The sequence below is a fragment of the Arachis ipaensis genome, chromosome B05 (assembly GCF_000816755.2).
Source record: "Arachis ipaensis cultivar K30076 chromosome B05, Araip1.1, whole genome shotgun sequence".
Classification (NCBI taxonomy): Eukaryota; Viridiplantae; Streptophyta; class Magnoliopsida; order Fabales; family Fabaceae; genus Arachis; species Arachis ipaensis.
Genome location: NC_029789.2, coordinates 130,761,331 through 130,784,915, shown reverse-complemented (window position 1 = coordinate 130,784,915; position 23,585 = coordinate 130,761,331). Strand labels below are relative to the sequence as shown.

Genomic DNA, 23,585 nt, shown 5'->3' with positions numbered 1-23,585 from the left:
ATGATAAGAACTAATAAAATAATTAAATTTTATTGTTATTGCGTCGTTGTTTGATAGATCACCTTTTTTTCTCGAGCATAATGAAACCATTACTCCCCCAAGCCTTGTAATTTATTTGGTATATACGTCCAATTCATAAAATTGATAAAAAAAAAAAAGAAAAAAAAAATCAATAGAACCCAATTAAAACGGAACTGGAGTCTGGAGACCTTTCATTAGTATGGGGGGTGTTCGAAACAGAGGACTATTTCCGCAGAGTTAGCAAACTCCCTCAAACTTACACAACAGCGAAAGTGCGAATCACTAAAATGTTGTCATCCTCAACCTCAACGATCACTTTCATTTTTAGGTATTCTCTTCTCCAAATCCCTAATTTTGTTTCCTTCCCTTCCTCTTCATCCCTTCACTCTCATTCTGAGCCCCCATCCCTTCGCCACGTTGATGAAGCTGTTGATTCCTTCACTCGCATGCTCTCTATGCGTCGCCCTCCATCAATAATCCAATTTAACAAGATTTTGGGGTCTCTTGCCAAGACCAACCATTTCCCCACCGCCATTTCCCTTTTTCAGCAATTGCAAGCCAGAGGAATCGCTCCCGACTTATTTACTTTGAGCATCGTAATTAATTGTTGTTGCGGCGTGGGTCGTATGACGCTTGCTTTCTCTGTATTGGCCAAGATTTTCAGAATGGATTATCAACCTGATACGGTAACATTGAATACACTCGTTAAAGGCCTCTTTCTCTGTGGTAGTGTTGAAAAAGCAGTGCGCTTTCATGACAGAGTGCTGTCTCATGGATTTCACTTTAATCAAGTCACTTATGGGACCTTGATCAATGGGCTCTGTAAAACCGGACGCACGTCAGCTGCTATTCAAGTGTTGAGAAAGATCCCACGGTATGGCATTGCTCCTAATGTCTTCATGTACAGCGCAATTATTGATAGCCTCTGCAAGGATACACTTGTAAGTCAGGCTTTTCATTTATACTCTGAAATGCTTGCTAAGGGAATTTCTCCTAATGTTATCACATACAGTTCTCTCATTTTTGGATTGTGTCTTGAGGGTCAATATAAGGAAGCCATTGATTTGTTAAGTGATATGGTGCTTAGAAACGTTACTCCAAATGTTCGTACCTATAGTATTTTGATGGATGGGCTTTTTAATTTTTAATAGACTTTTCCCTTTTAAAAAAAGTTACTGGCTTGGAGTTTTGTTATGGGGGTGTTAAAGTGAAACAATACAGAATTCTGAGTGGTCGCTAATTTTGCCTCCAAATACTAATTTTCCCTGCATATATCCTTCCACTTCCTGATTTTCGATCGTCATCATTCAATCATAATTTTTTCTCTCCAAATAATTTTTTTATCACCATCATTCAACAATACCGAACACTTTCAGGGCTCCAATAATAGTACGAAAGCTCCAGCATCTTTGGTGGGGAGGGGTCCTCATCCCCGTGGGGATTTTGCGAGTTCCGTTAAAACTCCGGATAATCTCAATAGATATCCATGGGTTCAAGGTTTTTGGCCATCCTTATATACAACATATAATGAACTAGTGATTCAACTATTCAGATTGTTATAGAATTCATATTCAGGAATACTATCTTCTTCAATTCTGCAGAATCTATCCTGCTTTCTTTGCATCAAAAAAATGTTAATACATTGATGAAGATACTGTAATATGGCAAAATGATCAAAGAATTAAAGAATCATTGAATTGCTCTATGATATCTCTAAGTACATGCGTTTTGGTTGCAATTGATGAAATGAAATCTCATAATATAATCTCATCAAGCAAGCCCCCATCCCAAAAACAATAATAAAAAAAATTTCAGCATCAAATAAACAAAGATTCATATATATAAATTTTGTTGGACTATTAATCTAAAATAGGGCAGCAGCCAACAAAGCAAAAAAGCTTGGAACACCAAAACGAATAAGTCTTGTTGCATTTGATGATTCAGCAGCGGACCAAACATTTTAGGGTCTAACTTTATATCTGAAACCAGCAAATGTAGTTTGAATTTTGTTATTACATATGTAATGAATGAGTCTCTGATAAATGTACAATTGACAAACTAATAGATTTGAAATTAATAATAAATTAATCTATTATTGGATAATTTTATTCACTACTATGCATTAATAAAAAAATATAGATATATTTATCACTTTGTATTTGTATCCGTAAGTACTCTTATAATTCTAACATTTAAGTTAAGTTCTAATTCTGTTTCTAATGTTTGATGTTTTATTTCCAAACATATTTATTTGGTTCTAATGATTTAAAAATAAAAGTAACAGAAGAATAAAAGAAATAAGAAGGCAATAATAGAGAGAAAATAATATTTTTGGAAAAAATTTAATTTCGACCAAAAGACTAAAATAGAATGAAATAAAATGTTTGTAAAAAAAGAATTTTTAAGCGTTAGGAACTAAATTAAAATGTAACCGAAACTTTAAGGTCCAAATAATATTTTTATCTTGTATAAATTATCCGTAAAAAAATTGTGCTAATTTTTCGTCATCTATTTTAAGAGGCTTTAGTTGTTTTCAAATATAAAAGGATGATATTTTTTCTATTTTTTTAGAAATAATTTTGAAAATTTACTTTAGATAAATATATTTGTTATAAATAAATTACTTCAAAATTGCTTAAATTTTATTTAACTTGTTCAACAAATATTTCAAAATTTCAATGCTTTTTTTTCAGACATGGAAATTTCAATGCTTCAAACACAATATTATTGGTTGATGATTTGCCTGATAGGCTGATATTGGTGGGCTTTTTACTGCAATGAAAATAAAACAACAAGTTGAAGGTTAAAACCAAGCCATCCATTAAGTGAACAAAATTTGAAGAATACAAATTATAGACATTATGTTATTAATTCAAGGTTTCAACTACATTGTGTGAAGGCTCAACACAACTACACAAGTACACAACTCGGTGAACATTATAGAAGGTATAATGAAAATGTTCATCTATTTGTTTTAATTTGTTTACTTAGTAGGTTTATAGCTATAATGATTTTGTTCTCTTAATTTGATTATGGATCTTTCAATGGAAAATGCAATTTCTCGGTTGTTAAATTTTTAAACCAAGAAAAAAGATATAATAATGAAAATGTTACTATGAAAATAAAAAAAAATTATAAAAACAATCAATACTCCTATTTTCATGTGAAATACTTGTGGTATTAAAAGAGGGGAGGGGAGGGAAGGGGAGGAGAGGGAAGGGGAGGAGAAGCTATATATCCTTGTTTTAGAAGGGTACTAATATTTTTTTATTCTTTGATACAAAATGGGGCTAAAGCCCAGGAAAAAGAAAAACACTAAACAAGAGTGGTTCTGTAGAACTCCACTCCACGCTCATTAGTTTTCATCAAGAGAACCATTATAGCTGGGACTTCTTTGAACAGCATGACCCCTTTCTCCATTCCTTGCCCATATTTGGTTAGAGCATCAACACATTGATTCGCTTCTTTAAAGATATGCCGAATTACCACTTTTTGCGGTTTTATCAGCAGCTCCTTGATCGACCTCACCAGGAAAGTTGCAATGTGAGTCTCAACCGCCGTACTCTGGACGAGATTAATAGCACAACTCGGGTCAGATTCAATTTCCAGGTAAAAGATATGCAAGTCTACTGTTGATTTCATTCCTATAAAGAAACCCCAAAGTTCAACTATAGTGATGGTACATTTTTCAATGTTCATACTGAATCCAGCGATGAATCGTCCTCTGGAGCCTCTGATTATGCCCCTAATGGCTCCTTTGCTATCAGGTTGAAATATAGAACCATCAACGTTGAGCTTGGCTTATCCTCTTTCCGGCGACTTTCACCCAATCAAGACTGTTCTAGTAAGACGAAGTGCTCTTTTATTCTGCTCTGTGATATCCAGAATGTAGCTGTAGTTCTCTGCCAAGTTCCTAATCTTTTGATGCATCTGATTATTCTGGGTATTTAGGTTGCTAAACACCAATTCATTTCTGCATTGCCAGGCTAAGTTGCAGGTTGTCACGAAAGTGATGGTCCACGGAGTACCGTCCTGGGATGGAGTATGTTTACTCAAGTTATTTTTAATCCATTTTGAATAAGAAAGGCTAAAAAACTCTTTTTATAAACTACTATTGACCATGTTATTCCAAACAGTGCAGATAAAAGGGTAATCATGTAATGTATAGAGCAAAGTCTCTTCTTCTCCTTAGCATCTTGGGCAATTGCCATCTTCAGTAAGTCCTCTCCTTTTTTTATGATTTGTCAACAATGCTTCATGAGTGAGTAACCAGAAAAAAGATCTAAGTCTTTGTGGCAATTTGGCTTTCCAAATCTGTTTGTATAGAGTATGCTCCTCTCCATCTTCAATACAAAAAGTTTCATAGGCTGATTTAATAGAAAAAACACCATCTGGGCAGGACATCCAACTGATAGAATCTTTCCCGATTTGCGGATTAGGAGCTTTGATTGCATGTAGAATATCTGTGACCTCTTCGGGTAATTCTTACCCTTTGAATGTATAGATGTGTGCTCATTCACTTTTAACATCATTCCAAACATTTTTCCTACTTTTTATAGAAACTACCTATTATACAATTCTACTGGAAGGTTAGGTATTTTTACCCAGACTGTCACTTTTTGGACCTCACATTCTTGGGGAATAAACAGGGGTCTCCATCTTTGTACCAAAATGTAATGATCAGCAATCATCTAGGAACGCTCGAATAAGGCATGAGAATAATCCTCTTGGCTCGAGAAATGAACTAGAAAGTATCCCCCCACAAGATTCATTACTCGAGTCGCTTCTTTCTTCGTCCATATCCTATTTATCCATCTCTTCATTGTTTGAAGATTTAGATTTTTTCCTAGAGGTTTGGTGATGAGTGCTTACTTCCACGGCCTACACCATTCATCGTATTCTTCTAGACAGGCATCTATGACTGGATTTGGAGCGAAGGGAGTCTGGCGGCTCGCCATATGCTCCATGGGATCCTCATCGAAGATATAAACTTCAGTGACCATCTCTACAATCTCATACGGGTTCATCTTATCCAAACCATCACTTATAAGCCTATCCTTATAAGAAGGTTTATTGCTGATTATTGCAATATTAGCAGCCTGTATCTCTCTCATAGGAGTACCTTTTGGTTCCTCCATAGCAAGTTCTGGTGCCTCTTCTTCTTGGGTAGCCTCCATAGTTGTTTTTTTTTTTTAATAGTTCTTTGTCATTTATTTTCACTTTTTTAGTGCTCCTTTATACCAGATCCTCCTCTTCTGGTGATCTTTTTTCAGGTTCAGCGCTAGTTGTTGCTGGGTTCATAGAGAGCATTTCTAGGATACTAATACTTTTAATATATTGGAAAACAATAATTTTATACAACAACAACAAAGCCTTGTCCCACTAAGTGGGGTTAGCTACATGAATCAAACGACGTCATTATGCTCTGTCATGTAACATGTCTATAGAGAGACCGTTTACATGTAGATCTTGTTTGACCACCTCATGGATGGTCTTCTTAGGTCTTCCTCTGCCTTTCGCCCCTTGTCCATCTTCCATCTCATCTACCCTCCTGACTGGATGTTCTATCGGTCTTCTTCTCACATGTCCAAATCACCTGAGACGCGATTCAACCATCTTTTCCACAATGGGTGCTACTCCAACTCTCTCCCTTATATCTTCGTTCCTTATTTTATCCAATCGCGTATGACCACTCATCCATCTAAACATCTTCATCTCTGCCACACTCAGCTTATGTTCGTGTTCCCCTTTAGCCGCCTAATACTCCGTACCATAAAGCATAGCCGGTCTTATAGTGGTGCGATAGAATTTACCTTTAAGTTTTAAAGGCACTTTTTTGTCGTATATAAAACCAGATGCACTCCGCCATTTTGACCAACCTGCTTGGATCCTACGATTTACATCCTGTTTAATCTCTCCATTATCTTGTATGATGCACCCAAGATACTTAAAACTTTTAACTTTTCGTAGGCTGTTTTCTCCAATCTTCACATCTATATTAGGGTTTTCCCTTCTCAAACCGAACTTATATTCCATATATTCCGTCTTGCTACGGCTTATGCGCAGATAATACATTTCTAGAGCTTCTCTCCATAACTCCAACTTCTTATTTAGGTCTTTCCTTGACTCTCCCATAAGGACGATATCATCGGCAAAAAGCATGCACCATGGCACAGGCTCTTGGATGTGCTCTGTGAGTACTTCCAAGACTAATGTGAAAAGATATGGACTTAAGGATGATCCTTGGTGTAATCATATACCAATAGAAAATTCCTCTGTCACACCACCTTGAGTCTTCACACTAGTTGTGGCCCCATCATACATGTCTTTAATTGCACGAATATATGCAATCCTTACTCTCCTATTTTCTAAAACCTTCCATAAGACCTCTCTTGGTACTCTATCATACGCTTTTTCCAAATCAATAAACACCATATGTAGATCTCTTTTATTACTACGATACCTCTCCATCATCCTTCTTAAAAAGTATATCGCTTCAGTGGCAGATCTGCCTGGCATAAATTCAAATTGGTTTTCTGTTACTTGTGTCTCTTTTCTCAACCTCTGTTCTATCACCCTTTCCCATAACTTCATGGTATGACTCATAAGCTTGATCCCTCTATAGTTTCCACAATTTTGTATATCCCCCTTATTCTTATAAATAGGTACCAAGGTTCTCTTTCTTCACTCATCAGGCATCTTCTTTGATCTTAAAATCTCATTCAAAAGCTTGGTTAACTAGTTGATGTATTTTTCTCCAAGACCCTTCCAAACCTCAATCGGGGTATTATCAGGTCCTACTGTCCTGCCATTTTTCATCTGCTTTAGAGCCTCTTTTACCTCGAAGTCTCGGATCCTCCAATAGTAGTCAAAGTTTTGATCTTCTTCCCTTGTGCATAACCGACCAAGGCTTGGAAGAGTCTCCTGTCCCTCATTAAATAACTCGTAGAAGTAACTCTTTCACCTTTCATTAATCTTCTCCTCTTGAGCCAACACCTTTCCATCCTTATCCTTTATGCACTTAAACTGATCCAAATCTCTCGTTCTTCTTTCACGGTTCTTTGCGATTCTATATATACCTTTTTCTCCTTCTTTCGTGCCCAAAGACTGGTAGAGACCCTCATATGCTCTTGTTTTTGCTTCACTTACAACCACTTTTGTCTCTTTCTTAGCCGCCTTATATTTTTTCCAGTTATCTGCGTTGCGGCATAGAGACCACTCTTTAAAGCACTCCCTTTTTATCTTTATCTTATTTTGTACACTCGCATACCACCACCAGGACTTCTTGTCTCTTGGTCCTATTCCTTTAGATTTACCAAAACTTTCTTTTGTTTTTCTTCTAATAACTTCTGCCATCTCCCTCCACATCTCTTCCGTGCTTTCATTCCCATCCCACTTTGCTTCTTCTCCTACCCGTCTTAGGAAGTTTCTTTGTTCCTCACATTTCATCCACCACCACTTCGTCCTTGGGTTTTTTGTATGATATCTTTTCCTCAACTTTTGCTCAACGCAGAAATTCATGACGAGCACCCTATGTTGTGTTATCAAATTCTCTCCCGGGAAAATTTTACAATTAATGCAAAATTTTCGGTCGACTCTCCTCAACAAGAAGAAGTCCACTCTTATAGGTTATAAGATGTTCATCTCTCTTTTTAAAACATGTATTTGCGATGAGAAGATCAAATGTTGAGGAAAAGTCCAAAATAGTTTTACCCTCGGCATTGATCACCCCGAAACCATGGCCTCCGTGAATACTCCCATATCCAACCACTTCTCTCCCAACATGGCGATTTAAATCTCCTCCTAAGAAAATCTTATCTTCCAAAAGTATGTCTTGAACCAAACTCTCTAGATCCTCCCAAAACCTTATCTTGTGTTGTTCGTCTGAACCCACTTGCAGTGCATAGGCGCTAATCACATGGAAAGCACCTCCCTCCATCACAAGTTTGATAGAGATGATCCGATCTCCCACCCTCTTAACATCCACTACGTCCTTCTTCCACTGCTTATCCACAATTATTCCAACTCCATTCCTATTCTTCACCTTTCCTGTATACCAAAGTTTGAAACCAGAAGTATCCAACTCCCTAGCCTTCGCACCAACCCATTTTGTTTCTTGTAGGCACATAATGTTAATCTTCCTCCTTGTCATGGTGTCCACCACCTCCATGGACTTTCCTGTTAGAGTGCCTATATTCCATGTCCCAAATCTCAACCTTCTGTCGCTCCAACCTTTACCTTTTACTTTGTGAACTAGCTTATTTACCCTCATCCGTTCATGAAAATGCGAGAACCCTTACTCATTTAACACTACATCCGGGCACCGATGCGGCGGCTCTTGCTCATTTGACACCATACTCGAGCCATATAGCGCGTTACTTCCAAGCAACGACCTAGTTTTAGCGCAATAATGTCTTTGATTCATGTCATGGGGATTCGACTATATTTTTATGTTGGTTGTCGAAGACCTAACACAACCCTCCTCCTTTATCCGGGCTTGGAACCGGCTATGTACCGCAAGTGTAACATAGGCGGAGTTGGAAAACAATAATTTTGTATTAATTTAAAAAAATTAACTATTCTGTTGGTCTCTATAGTTTTATCAAATTTTTTATCAAGTTCCTACATTTTTTTCTTTTTAATTGAATCCCGACAATGCTTTTATTTTTGTAATTAAATCCTTTTTAGTGTAAAATTAGGCAAAATTTGTATTCAACACTATGGCCCAAAGTAGAGTGTCACTTAATGTTCGAAGTTACAATATCATGATTAATGGCTTTTGCAAAAGTAAAATGGTCGATGAAACCTTGAATCTCTTTGAAGAAATGCATAGTAAGGACTTGGTTCCAAACACAGAAACTTACAACACTCTTATTGATGGCTTGAGCAAATCAAAGAGAATCTCTTGTGATTTTAGAGCTTCTTGTTGAGATGCATGAAAGGGGTCAACCCACTAATGTAGTCACTTGCAATTCCTTGTTGGATGGGATGTTCAATATCAAATGAGTTGACACGGCACTTATGTTATTCAAGGAAATGAATGAGTGGCATTCATGCATATATATATACATACAACATACTTATACATGGCTTGTGCAAAAGTGGAAGACTTAAAAATGCAAAAGAAATATTTCAAGATCTTTCAATTAAAGGTTGTTCTCCAAATGTGAGGACTTACAATATTATGATCCATGGGTTCTGCAAAGAGGGAGTGTTTGAAGAAGCATTGCCTTGCTGTCGGAAATGGAAGACAATGGTTGCTTACCAGATGCTGTGACTTTTGAAACCCTTATTCGTGCTTTGTTTGAAAAAGATGAGAATGACATTGCAAAGAAACTTTTTCGGGAAATGATTGCTAGAGGCTTATTGAATGGATAAAAGAAGGTAAGATACATCAACTCAAATTGAATTACATCTCTATTTTTGAATATGTATCATAGTTATGTAAATTCTGTATCTGTTCGGTCAGAGGACTTTGGCAACGCCATAGCATCAATTAATCTTGAACTTTCGAATTTTGCAATTGCTACAATCCTTTTTAATTTCACTGCTTTATTGATTCTCTAGAGGATATTCCTAGTTATAGTTTACAGCTTTAGTGTTTAAGATCTCTTTATAGTAATTGCGTGTTACTTATTGTTATTCTATGAGATCATATATTTATCATGCTACAATCTAAGCAAAACTAAAAAGATTGAACATTTTGTTTTGTTATTTGTTCTCTGCTATTTTGCCGTGCAACTTATTTTTCCTTATCTTTGTAGGTACCGTATATAAATCAAACTAATTCCTATGACTGTTTTATCATATAAGCAACCATAAACTATTGTTTATTAGATTGTATATTTGTATCCTCCAAGAATGGTCGTAAAAGGAAATTTAAGTACCTGTTAAGGATTTATTCTTAAGCTATATGGTTTTTCACTTCCATCGTAAAATAAAACCCACCTTCTAAAATGCATGCCCCCTTTTTTTGTTGAGTTTAAAAAACTTGAAATTATTGTGATGATCAAACATTATTAAAAATATTAATTAAAAAAATTATTTATTTAATTTTTACTTCCAATTGTTTGTTTAATAATTTTGTTAATGTGTAGATTTTTTGTTAATGGACCAAAAGCACTTTTTAGTCCAAATAACTAGCAGTCTTGGATGAAGAAAAATTTTGTTACTTATGGCTGAATGTTTTTAAGGCTCAGCAAAGCTAATTGGACTGGTAATTTAATACTAAGCCCAAGTTAACATTGTCTTGGCCCAATATCATCATGGTCCGAATTTGAAAGAAGAAAGAAAGTAGTGGAACATGATGAGTTTGGTTACCTACTCCCCTAGTGGAATGGAATTCAAAATTAAATTAGTTTAATTACATGCATTGGTAACAGGAAAGAGAAAATTAAAAGTGATTTGATTGCTTTCAATGACTCCACACGTTACTATGCATACGGGAATGTAAGTGGGATTTAATTAAGTTTTAATTTTCATTCATTGCTTCCAAAGCTTTTTCTTTCTCTTCTCTCTCCTCTTTCTTTTCATTCGGTCTTGTCAAATAGGAAGGAAGGAAGAAGAAGCTATCAGAAAAACAGTGAAGCTAGAAGAAGGAAAAAGGTTAGGATGATGATGGCCTTGAGAAAAGAAGATCTAAAGCATGGATGTGGCAAGATTGTTACCACTAAAGGCAAGGTGTGAAGAAGAAGCTTCAAGATCTTCATGCTTAAAGTAGAAGCAATCGCCTGGGTCAGAGAAGAAGATCTCTGAGGTGAAGCTCGTTTTCACTTTTGTTCATCCATCACAGAAGGTAGCTACTAGAGCTACGTGGAGGAAGAAACAAAAATGAAACAGATGGAGCTGTCAAGGATCAAGAGTTCATCAAGGGTCGGAAATCTTTCTTAGGGACAAAGTCAAGATGGAAGGCTCAGATTGATGAAGTTTGATGAGAAGGGATGAGAGAGAGGTACATGCATGTTGATTTGCTTTCTGTTTTTCCTCTCTCTTCTCTCTGTCTGAACCGATTATGTGTGATGGAGAAGATATTGATGGCTTGGTTGAACCGGTTTCAACTTTGGAAGCTTCCCCTTCTATAATAAGGGTGAACGGCCAAGGGTTGAAGCAAGGAGAGTAAGCACAGAGTTCTCATAGCTACCCAAGCTAACAGAAGTTCTTCTCCTTCAATGTTACATTTTGCTTTCTTTTCTTTAGTTTTCTCTGTCTGAGTCTCATAGTGAAAAAGGCAAACAGATGTCTAAGAGTTCCTTTGTACATTTGTGTTGTGTTTCATGATCCTGTGGGGATTCCTTTGCAAGTTGGGTTAGCACTTTGTGGTTGAAAGCTTCGTAGGTGACCAAGTCAAGTTCAGTTTTGGGAATAGATTCTGGACTTGTCCCAGATAAGAATGGGTAGTTCCTAGGGAAGAATTGGTGTATGTAATCTATTGATTAAAGTAAAATTCTGTCACTGTTGTGATGGAGACTGGACATAGGCTGCATTGCACTTAGCAGCTGAACCAGGATATTTCTAGGTGTGATTCTCTCTTTCTCTTCTACTCTATTTTTGATTCTGTTGCGTAGGAGACAAAATTGAAAAATATCTCCTAACCGCTTCCGAGACAAAAAGAAAATGTCTCTTGACTAGTTATGAGACAAAAACAGAAATATCTCCTGAAGTTATCTCAAAAGGTAGAAAGTTACACATAGCAAAAAAAAGGGCTAAGATTCAACCCTCCCTTCTCTTAGCCACTGATTACCATCAATTGGTATCAGAGCTTGGTCTCAAAGAGATCAAGCTTTGCAGCTTGGAGAAAAGATCCTGATGGCGGCTAACAGTGGCTCAAATCTGGTTGCCTATACTCTGACAGAAGGGCAGTCAAGCAACAGACCTCCAATCTTCAATGGAAAGAACTACAGTTACTGGAGAGAAAGGATGAAGATATTTGTTCAATCTGTAGATTACAGACTCTGGAAGATAATCCTAGAAGGACCATAGTTTCCAATAGTTACAAGTGCTGATGGTGTGGTTACACTCAAAGGCAAAGCCGATTGGAATGAGGAAGACAGAAAAAAGGTAGAACTCAACGCCAAAGCTGTCAACTTGCTCAACTGTGTGGTTAGCTTCGAGGAATACCGACGGGTATTAAGATGCACAACAGCAAAGGAAATTTGGGACAAACTTCAAATCACTCATGAAGGCACAAACCTAGTAAAGAAGACCAGAATAGACATGCTGAACAGAGAATATGAAATGTTCTCAATGAAGGAAGGAGAGATGATAGATGAACTGTTTGAAAGATTCAACGTCATCGTCACTGGCTTGGATGCTATGGGGATCACATATCTAGAATCTGTGCTTGTGAGGAGAATACTGAGATGTCTCACAAAAGAGTGGGAAACCAAAGCAATAGTAATAGTTGAGAGTAGTAACATTGATACTATGACATATGATGATTTGAGAGAAAATTTTCTTACTTTTGAAAACATATATTTAAAAAGGGATACAAAAAAGAAAGGAATTTCTCTCAAATCTATTACTGAACCTCTGGATAATGAATCCAGTAATAACTCATCTGAAAATGAATTTGTTTTGTTTGCTAAGAAATTCAGGAAAATGGTGAAGCTGAAGGAGCGAAACAAAGGAAGCAGCTCAAGGAAGACAAAGAAGGATCTCAGCAAAGTAATCTGCTACAACTGTAAAGAAGCTGGGCACTTCAAGACTAATTATCCAAAACTGAAGAAGGAGGACAAGCCGAAAAAGGGAAAGAAGAAAGGCCTCATGGCATCTTGGGAAGACTTGGAAAATGACTCTGATGAAGATGATGAAACAAAAATCAAGTCTCAAACGTGTCTCATGGCTAACATAGTTGATGAGGTAATATAACCTGAACCCTCAACTAAAGACTTTCATCTTATGATTGATCATCTTTCTGAAAAGATTAAATGTTTCCTAAGTGAAAACCAAGATCTTGAGTCTCAAATAGAAATTCTGAAGGCAGAAAATGGTATTCTGAAAGAAAAGTTGAGAGAGGCTGAAACCGCTGTTGATCTTGTTGAAGAAAACAAGCGGTTGAAAACTGAAATAAAAGCTTGTGAAAAACAGCATTCTGTGATTGCATATCTTAACTGTTTTGAAGAAAATGAGAAGTTGCTTAAAGAGGTAAAAAGACTTAAAGAGGCCTTAGCCACCTTTGCTCAAAGTTTTAAAAACTTAAATCAACTTTTAGCTAGTCAAAAACCTCTTTATGATAAAGCTGGCTTGGGTTTTTATAAATCTGCAAAATTTATTGAAAAACCTTCTTTTACCAACATGGCATCCTCTTCAGGTGACATAAGGTTTCAAAACCCAACTAACTTTAGAAAAACAGCAACTCAAAAATTTTGTAAATTATGCAATCGGATTAGACATTTTCCTATTTAGTGTTTCATAAGTGAAAGGATGATTGGAAATTAAGTTTACAAAATTGTTTGTGATTATAATGGCTTGGACAAAAGAAATGGTTTGATATCAAAGGATCCAAAAAGATTTGGATACCTAAGGTCACTTGAGCTTGTTTTGTAGGTTTGCCTAGCATCCAAAAGAAAGGACAACATGTGGTATATGGATAGTGGGTGCTCTAGGCATATGACCGGAAAGGCAACATTCTTCATCAAGCTTGATGAGTATGATGGAGGCTTTGTTACTTTCGGTGATAACGGAAAAGGTAAAATAGTGGTCATAGGTAAAGTGGGTAAGAACTTTTCTTCCTTCATTAATGATGTCTTACTTGTTGATGGATTGAAACATAATTTACTAAGCATTTGCCAATTATGTGATCTTGGATATTGGGCTATTTTTAGACAATTGGACTGCTTGGTTGTATGTGAAAAATCTGGTGACATTTTGTTTGAGGCTAAAAGGTGCAATAATGTGTATGGGTTAACTCTAGAGGACTTAAAGGATCAAAAAGTAACCTGTTTTACTTCTTTTAAATCTGAAAAATGGATTTGACATAAGAAATTGGGTCATGCTAGCATGTACCCAATTTCTAAGCTTGTTAAAAAAAATTTGGTTAGAGGAATTCCTAAAATTAAATTTGATAAGGATATTACTTGTGATACTTGTCAACTAGGCAAACAAGTAAAATCATCTTTTAAACCAAAAGAAGGAATTTTCACTAAAAGGCCATTAGAAATGTTATACATTGATCTCTTTGGTCCAACTAGAACTCAAAGTTTGGGGGGCAAACATTATGGTTTGGTAGTGGTGGACGATTACTCTATATTTGGTTGGGTTCTTTTCTTAGCTCATAAGAATGATGCTTTCCATACCTTTTCTTCTCTTTGTAAAAAGATTCAAAATGAAAAAGATTTTAAAATTTCCCACTTGAGAAGTGATCATGAAAAGGAATTTGAAAACCAAGATTTTAAAAATTTTTGTGATGAATTTGGAATAGCACATAACTTTTCATGCCCAAGAACACCTCAACAAAATGGGGTTGTTGAAAGAAGGAATAGAAGCCTTCAAGAAATGACTAGGGCTATGCTTTATGAGAATGATATTCCAAAAATTTTTTGGGCAGAAGTTATAAATACAGCTTATTATATTTTGAATAGAACCATCATTCGAAAAGGTTTAAAGAAAACCCCATATGAGTTTTGGAAAGGAACCCCACCTAATCTTAAGTATTTTCACATTTTTGGATGCAAATGCTTTGTACTCAAAAATAAAGAAAATCTTAAAAAATTTGATCCAAAATCTTATGAAGGAATGTTTGTTGGGTACTCCACCGCTAGCAAAGCATTTAGAATTTACCTCAAGGAACATAGAACAATAGATGAATCCATACATATATCCTTTTATGATTCTAACTCTATTCCTAGTGCTGTGATAGAAGATGATGCAGGTTGTGATACTGAGGTGAACCAAGAAGCCAGTCAAGTTGATCCCAAGTCCTTCCCAGATGCTGAACCTGACTGTCCAAAAACGTCTCGTCAGAATAAAGGAGACATTTCTGTTTTATCTCCTGACCAAGGTAGAGAACCCAGAACAAAGTAGTCAACTGAAACTCATCAAGGCATAACCATCCCTCAAAGGCCACGAGAATGGAAGTTTCTGAAGGTTTACCTTCATGATTTCATCATTGGTGACCCATCTCAAGGCATAACCACTAGATCCTCAAGCAAGAAACAAGTGGAACAAAGCAATGTTGCCTTCTTGTCCCAATTGGAGCCTCTTAATGTAAAGCAAGCCCTTGAAGATCCCTCATGGGTTAAAGTCATGGAAGAGGAGCTTGCTCAATTTGAAAAGAATGAGGTTTAGACACTTGTACCAAATCCTAATGGTAAGAAGGTAACTGATACAAAGTGGATTTTCAAAAATAAATTGGGTGAGGATGGTGGTGTTGTTCGTAACAAGGCTAGATTAGTGGCCCAAGGTTACGATCAAGAGAAAGGGATTGATTTTGATGAGTCATTTGCCCCGGTAGCAAGAATGGAAGCAATTAGATTGTTTCTTGCCTATGCTACCCACAAGGGTTTTAAGATGTTCCAAATGGATGTCAAATGTGCTTTCCTTAATGGTTTTATAGATAGGAAAGTATTTCTGGCTCAACCCCCTGGTTTTGAAAGTAAAGAATTTTCAAATTATGTTTTTAAACTCTCAAAGGCTCTTTATGGCCTAAGGCAAGCTCCAAGAGCTTGGTATGAAAGGCTTAGTGCCTTCTTGTTGGAAAATCATTTTCAAAAGGGTACCACCGATACTACTTTATTTATAAAAGAATCTAATGATGATATTTTACTTGTTCAAGTTTATGTGGATGACATAGTGTTTGGTTCGGCCAATGAAACCTTGTGTGAAGAGTTTGGAAAACTTATGACTAATGAGTTTGAAATGAGTTTGATGGGTGAATTAACCTTTTTTCTTGGTCTTCAAATTAAACAAACTCCTAGTGGTATTTTTATTTACCAAGGTAAATATGCAAAAGAATTAATTAAGAAATTTGGCCTTAAAAATTCCAAACCAATGGGAACACCTATGCATCCAAACACTAAACTTGATAAGGATAAAAGTGGCAAAGATGTGGATGAAACACGATATAGAGGAATGATAGGCTCACTTATATATCTTACTTCCTCTAGACTGGATATTGTTCAAAGTGTGGGTGTATGTTCAAGATTTTAATCACACCCAAAAAAATCTCATCTTTCGGCTGTTAAAAGAATCATTAGATACATTAAGGGCACATATGACCTTGGCTTATGGTATCCAAAATCTAATGAATTTTGTGCAGTAGGTTTTTGTGATGCAGATTATGCAGGTGACCGAGTGGATAGAAGAAGCACTTCCGGCATGTGTTGCTTCCTAGGAAGCTCACTCAACATGTGGTCAAGCAAGAAACAAGCCATTGTTGCACTATCCACGGCTGAAGCTGAATACATATCTGCCGCCGCTTGTTGCTCACAATTAATTTAGTTGAAAACTCAATTAGAGGATTATAAATTGAAAATCAATAGTATACCTTTATTTTATGATAATATGAGTGCTATAAACATTTCTAAAAATCATGTTCTGCACTCTAGAACTAAGCACACTGAAGTAAGATATCATTTTATTAGGGAACATGTGCAAAAAGGTACTATTGATATTCAATTTGTGAATCCGAAGAGCAACTAGCTGACATATTCACTAAACCTCTATGTGAAGATAGGTTTTGTTCTTTAAGGAACAGTTTGGGAATGATGGATTTGAGCTGTGTTGAAAAATTGTAATTTTTATGTTTCTGTTGGTTTTTGTCTCGTAGAAAGCAGGGAGACAAATCTGGGCATGTGATGAACAAGCTATGAAACAGGGGGAGACTGGATCTTGGTGCCTTCTAACTTAAGCCCAACCCAACCACTTTGATCAATTCCATGATTCTGGCCCGCTTTCAATTTTTCTTCATCATAGTTTCAATAAAATAATTTTTTAAATAGTTTTTGGAAAGATTGTCACATCATATCTTTAAAAGGGAGTTCATGTCATATCAAATCTCTTTTCCCTTATTCTCTCCCACGTTTCAAGGAAAAGGTTTTTCAATTACTTGTTTTAATTTTAAATTTCCTTAATTGAAAACCATTTCCATTAAATACTCATTACTTTAAATGTTATTCCCCACTAAGCATTTAATGCGTTGTATCCTCTCCTCACCTTCCTTACTCTTCGGCCTCTCTTCACCTTCTCATTCTCTACTTCATCTCTTTCGTTAACAGGAAGAAGTTAGCTACCCGTAGAAGCAACCGAACCCCCTCATTTTGTCTCATAATTTATGTCTCTTTTGCTACTTTTGAACTATTTCATTTTGGATGACTGTAATAACTCTTAATATTGATGCACTTCAGACAGCTTAGTTAGTACTTTAAACTGTGCTCTAACTCTTTTCTGCAGGATACAAGACTTTGTTTTTGTTGATTTCGTTTATTATCCACCCTTGATGACAAAAGGGGGAGTAATAGCAATAGGATAGGATAGTAGATCCTAGTACTTCTTTTGGTTTTTTGCTGCATTAATACTTGTTTTCACATGCTAAATCTGTTTGCTGATGGTAATAGCTTGATGTGGGCTGATTATGTGATGTTGCTTATCTGATATCCCTTAACCAAGATTAATGTATTTTATTTCTTTATTGTGCTCTCTTTAAAATCAAAGAAAAATAGGAACAAAGAGGAAAGCACAAATTCAGGGGGAGCTAATCATGAAAAGGAAAGGGGGAGCGACATAAAAGCAAAAGACAAAAATCAAAGGGAGTTTTCTAAACCTGACTCAAACTCATTTCCTTTTGATTATTGCTTAAATCATGTTTGTCATCAAGGGGGAGATTGTTGAGTTAAGAAATTAACCAAATTAATTAGTGATGACAAACATTATTTTTGAGTAAAATAAATAATTAGTGTTGATTAATTATATTTACTTATTAACTAATTGTTTATTGTTGCAGGCCAAATATTAATAGCCCAAATGGAATAAAAAGCAATCAGCAAAGAGTATTGGGCTGAAAGCAAAATAAAGAGCCCAAGCAAAAGCAAAGAAAGAAGCCAAAGAAATTAAATCGAGCCAAGCATACCAATACCCGATCCTAGCCCGATCTGGTTTTAGAAATGCAAATCCCCCTCTTTTGCTTAACCAAAAGCAACGTTCCTCTCCTCTCTAATCAAGTCAAATCATGGCATCAGAAAAGTAAGAAAGAGAAAGAGAGAAAGAGCTTCTTCCCTAAGCTAGTAACCAAAGAAGCAAAAGAGAGAGAGAGAGAGAGAGTTGAAGCACAGAAGCACAGAAGCTAAAACAGAAAATTCAAACCAAATCAAGCTTAAGAAAGGTAATCCATCTCATCTTGCATGCAATTAGATCTTCATCCCTTCTTCCCAACTCTCTGCTCTATCCGAAAATGGCATTCAAGGGAAAGTTGATCTCTGTTCTTCACTGCTACAAATCCACGGTCACAAGAGATTCTTGGGGACCAAGTTGCATCTCTATGGTTCAGATTTGGTTGACCATTGGAAGACAATTTCAGTTACTCCCACATGGCTTTCGGTCAAGTTGGAGAAGTCAGAAGCAAAGATCCTATTTTGATGTTTGAGAAGAAAAAGTGAGCTTGTGGGTTGGTGAAGCTCAAGGCTCAAGGTGTTGACCTTGGAAGAAGAACCAAGGAACATGCAAGGAGATAAAAGAGGTTTGCTGTTCATTCATAAACTAAGGAGAGAAAACCAGTGAATAGAGGTTTTGTTCTGAAGAGAGATCTTTGAAGAAGTTCAACTAACTGGACAGTGTAACCTAATCAAAGGTGCATTTCGCCAGTATGAAGAACTGATTCAGAGGCTTGCTAATCTGGTTTTTCGCATAGCAAAGAGGCTGCTGATGAAGTCAATCTCCTTCATGTTTTACTGATTGTAATGTACTTTTCTAAGTTTATCTTTCTGTAATTTCTTGAGAGAAAAGGCATTGTGAGAAAGCTCAAGTAAAAGCCATGAGTGGAAAAAGGTTGAGTGATACACTTGAGAGAAAAGCCTAGAGTTATTTTCTGATTTCTTTAGGTGTATTTATGTCTTATATCTTGTACCTGTGAGGTATCCCTTTCTTAGTTGAGTTAGCACTAAGAGTGAATAGTTAGGTATTAGCATAGCCAATGTCAAGTTAGGTTAGAACTTGAGTGTGAAAGGATTGGGTCAATCCTGTGTTATTGGTATATGTAATACTGTTAACTATAGTGAAATTCTTCCATAGTTGTGGAGGAGACTGGATGTAGGTTGCATAGCACAAGGCAACCGAACCAGGATACATGCTGGTGTTAGCTTTTCTCTTCTCTGTTGTGTTCTGTTTTCTGATATTCATGAGACAAAAATAAATTATCTCATAAATTTCTGCTGCTGAGTCCAAATAGAATCAGAATTGCAAATTTGTTTAAAAGGGTAATAACAGCTACTTAAAAGGAAGGCATAGATTCAACCCCCCTTCTCTAAGCCTACCACAACCTTCAATTGGTATCAGGAGCTAAGGTCTCAAGAATCAAGCTTAACCGCTTGGAGCAAAGATCCAATGGCGAACAATCTGGGCACAACCATTGTTGCCTACACCCTCACTGAAGGCCAGTCAAACAACCGGCTACCTTTCTTTAACGGAAAGAACTATTCCTACTGGAAAGAAAGGATAAGGATCTTCATCCAATCCATCGATTACAACTTATGGAAGATAGTTGTGAGTGGTCCCAAGATCCCAACAAAAACAAGTGCTGATGGAGTGGTGACTCCGAAAGAAGAAGCTGAATGGAATGAAGATGACAAGAAGAAGATAGAGCTGAACGCTAAAGCAATCAACCTTCTTCACTGTGCTATCAGCTTTGAAGAGTACCGAAAGGTGTCTAGATGCAAGACAGCCAAAGAAATCTGGGAAAAACTCCAGGTTACACATGAAGGCACTAAACAAGTCAAAGAAACGAGGATTGATATGCTGCGAAAAGAGTACGAGATATTTAGCATGAAGGATGGAGAAAGCATTGATGAAGCATTTGAGAGATTCTCAATCATAATCAACAACCTTGATGCTATGGGTACAAACTATGCAGAACAAACCTTGGTGAGAAAACTCCTTAGAAGCCTCACAAAAGAGTGGGAAAACACTGCCACTGTCCTAACCGAGAGTAACAACATAAGTCCCATAACCTATGATGAGCTGAGAGGAAAACTCCTTGCCTATGAAGCCACACACACAAACACAGACTCAAAGAAAAAGAGAATAGCCCTCAAGTCACAAATAGAACCGAAAGAGAGTGAGTCTAGTGATGGTATTTCAGATGATAAACTTTTATTTTTTGCTAGGAGATTTAGAAAGATGATGAAGAACAAGGGCAAATACAAGGGTTCAAGTTCAAAGGAGCACAAGATAGACTTGAGCAAAGTGACGTGCCATCATTGCAAGGAGGCTGGACACTTCAAGTCAAACTGTCCAAAGCTCAAAAAGGAGGACAAAGGAAAGAAGGAAAGGAAGAGAGTACTCATGGCAACTTGGGAGGATCTTGAGAATGACTCAAATGAAGAAGAAGAATCTGAAGGAGATGACAAGGACTGTTTCATGGCTGGAAACAACAATCTTGATGAGGTAAACTATTATGATTTGACCATTGAGGACTTGCATGTTATTATTGATGATCTCACTTTAAACACATCAAAACTGCTTGATAAATACAATGAATGCAGATCTGAAAGAGATATGTTAAGAGCTGAAAATATTTTTCTAAAAGAAAAAGTAAAGGAAACTGAATGTGCTTTGGACATCATTGACGAAAACAGATTTTTAAAATCTGAACTTGAAAAATTAAAAGGAAAGCACATTGTGGATCCTTCACATGAGTTAATTGCTGAAAATGAAAGATTAAATGATATGATTAAAAGGCTGAATGGTGACTTAGCAAAATTTGCTTAAGGGTCTAGTAACTTGGACAAATTACTTGCAAGTCAAAGACCATTGTTTGAAAAATCTGGTTTAGGCTACATAGCCAAGGAAGATGCAGTTTCTAATATTTTCTCTATAAAGTTTGTGGCTTCTTCATCAAATACCGAAACCATACCAAACAAATCTGGTATTGAAAATGCTCCAACACTTGAAGAAAAATTTGATGAAGTATACACAAGTGAAACTGAGCCTTCACCAAAAACTGAACCGAGTTCAAACCGGCCAGGTTTGGGTTATGTTTCGAAAAATGAGGCTGTTTTCAAGAAACCACCATTTTACAACAAAACCTCATATTCGAAAGGTAAAAATGTTCAAAAAAATTCTGGTGAAAATACTTTTGCAAAGAGGAATAACTTTAATAAAAATCAGTTCGTTAAATAAGTATGATGGAGGTTTTGTGACTTTTGGAGATGATGGTAAAGGTAAAATTATTGCTGTTGGAAAAGTAGGTAATGAGCAATCTATTTTCATTGATGATGTACTTTTGGTATGTGGTTTAAAGCACAATCTTTTGAGTATAAGTCAGCTGTGTGATTTAGGATATTTAGTTGTCTTCAAAAGGCTTGAATGCTGTATTGTTAATGAAAAAACAAATGAAGTGATGTTTGTAGCCAAGCGTTTCAATAATATGTATGGGCTTACTCTTGATGAACTAAAAGATCAAAATGTAGCTTGTCTTCACTCTAAAGAATCTGAAAAGTGGTTATGGCACAAGAGATTGGGCCATGCAAGTATGTTTCAAATAAACAAACTTGTTAAGAAAGAATTAGTAAGAGGTCTTCCTTTGATAAAGTTTGACAAAGACATCACTTGTGATGCTTGCCAAATGGGAAAACAAACAAAAAGTTCTTTTAAACCAAAGGAAGACATCTCTACTAAAAGACCACTTGAGTTGCTACACATTGATTTATTTGGTCCAACAAGAACTCAAAGCCTAGGTGGTAAACATTATGGCTTAGTAATTGTGGATGACTACACTAGGTTTGGTTGGGTTTTATTTCTTGCACACAAAAATGAAGCCTTTTCAGCCTTTGAACCTTTTTGCAAGAAAATTCAAAATGAAAAGGATTTGAAAATCTCCTCTATAAGAAGCGATCATGGAACTGAATTTGAAAATAATTTGTTTGAATCCTTTTGTGAGGAATTTGGAATATCTCACAACTTCTCTTGTCCAAGAACACCACAACAAAATGGTGTTGTGGAAAGAAGAAATAGAAGCATACAAGAGATGACAAGAGCCATGCTTTGTGAGAGTAATGTTCCAAAATTCCTTTGGGCTGAAGCGGTTAACACAGCTTGCCACATTTTAAATAGAACAATCATTAGGAAATTTTTGAAGAAAACCCCTTATGAACTTTGGAAAGGCTACCCACTAAACTTAGATTACTTGAACATCTTTGGATGCAAATGTTTTGTTTTAAATAACAAAGAAAATTTGGGAAAATTTGATCCAAAGGCTTATGAGTGTTTGTTTGTAGGACATTCCACAACTAGCAAAGCATATATGGTTTATCATCAAGATGCTAGGATTATTGAGGAGTCCATACATGTCACATTCTGTGATACTAACTTGGTACAAAGCATTTTGGAAGATTGTGATGCAGGAAATCAAGCTCAAAGGAAGATGAAATTGCTCAAAATCAAAGAAAAGAAAATTCTGGACAAGCTGAATCAGAAACTGCAAATGCTGAAAATTCAAGAGACAATTCCATTTTGTCTCATGAATCTAAAGGAAATCCTGCAGCCAGCAGCGCCCAGAATCCCTTGGTAAATGAATTTGCCTCCAAGACCACCAGACCTCGTGAATGGAGATTCTTGAAGAATTATCCTGAGGAATTTGTCATTGGGGACGTCTCTCATGGAGTGCAAACAAGGTCTTCCACTAGAAAGGCAAATGAAGGATCAAACATTGCCCTTCTTTCACAAATAGAGCCTCAAAACGTCAAGGAAGCACTTAGTGACCCCTCTTGGGTTAAAGCTATGGAGGATGAGCTTCTTGAGTTTGAAAATAACCAAGTATGGACTTTGGTTCCAAGGCCAAGTGGAAGGAAAGTGACCGGCACCAAGTGGATATTTCGGAACAAGTTGGGAGAAGATGGTAGCATTGCAAGAAACAAGGCAAGGCTAGTGGCGCAAGGATATGACCAAGAAGAAGGAATAGACTTTGATGAATCCTTTGCCTCTGTTGCCCGAGTGGAAGCCATAAGACTTCTCTTAGCTTATGCTGCATTTTGTGGTTTTAAATTATACCAAATGGATGTGAAATGCGCATTTTTGAATGGTGTGATAGATAGAGAAGTATATGTGGAGCAGCCTCCTGGTTTTGAAAATAAAGAGCATTCTAATCATGTTTTTAAATTGTCTAAAGCTCTCTATGGTTTAAGACAAGCTCCTAGAGCTTGGTATGAGAGACTTAGCTCTTTTCTTTTGAAAAATGATTTTCAAAGAGGCACCACCGACACAACTCTATTTATCAAGAACTCTAATGATTCTTTTATTCTAGTCCAAATATATGTTGATGACATTATTTTTGGATCAGCAAATGAATCCCTTTGTTCTGAATTTGGAAAACTCATGACAAGTGAATTTGACATGAGTATGATGGGTGAACTTAATTT

The 23,585-nt window shown here is 36.4% G+C and overlaps 1 protein-coding gene across 1 annotated transcript; it reads left to right on the top strand.

The window, feature by feature from the left end:
- LOC107644161 (putative pentatricopeptide repeat-containing protein At1g12700, mitochondrial) lies at nt 59–1,830 on the top strand. The gene is made up of 2 exons (XM_021102779.1): nt 59–962; nt 1,398–1,830. The coding sequence occupies exons 1-2, from the start codon at nt 309–311 to the stop codon at nt 1,581–1,583; spliced, it is 840 nt and encodes a 279-aa protein (XP_020958438.1). The 5' UTR covers nt 59–308; the 3' UTR covers nt 1,584–1,830.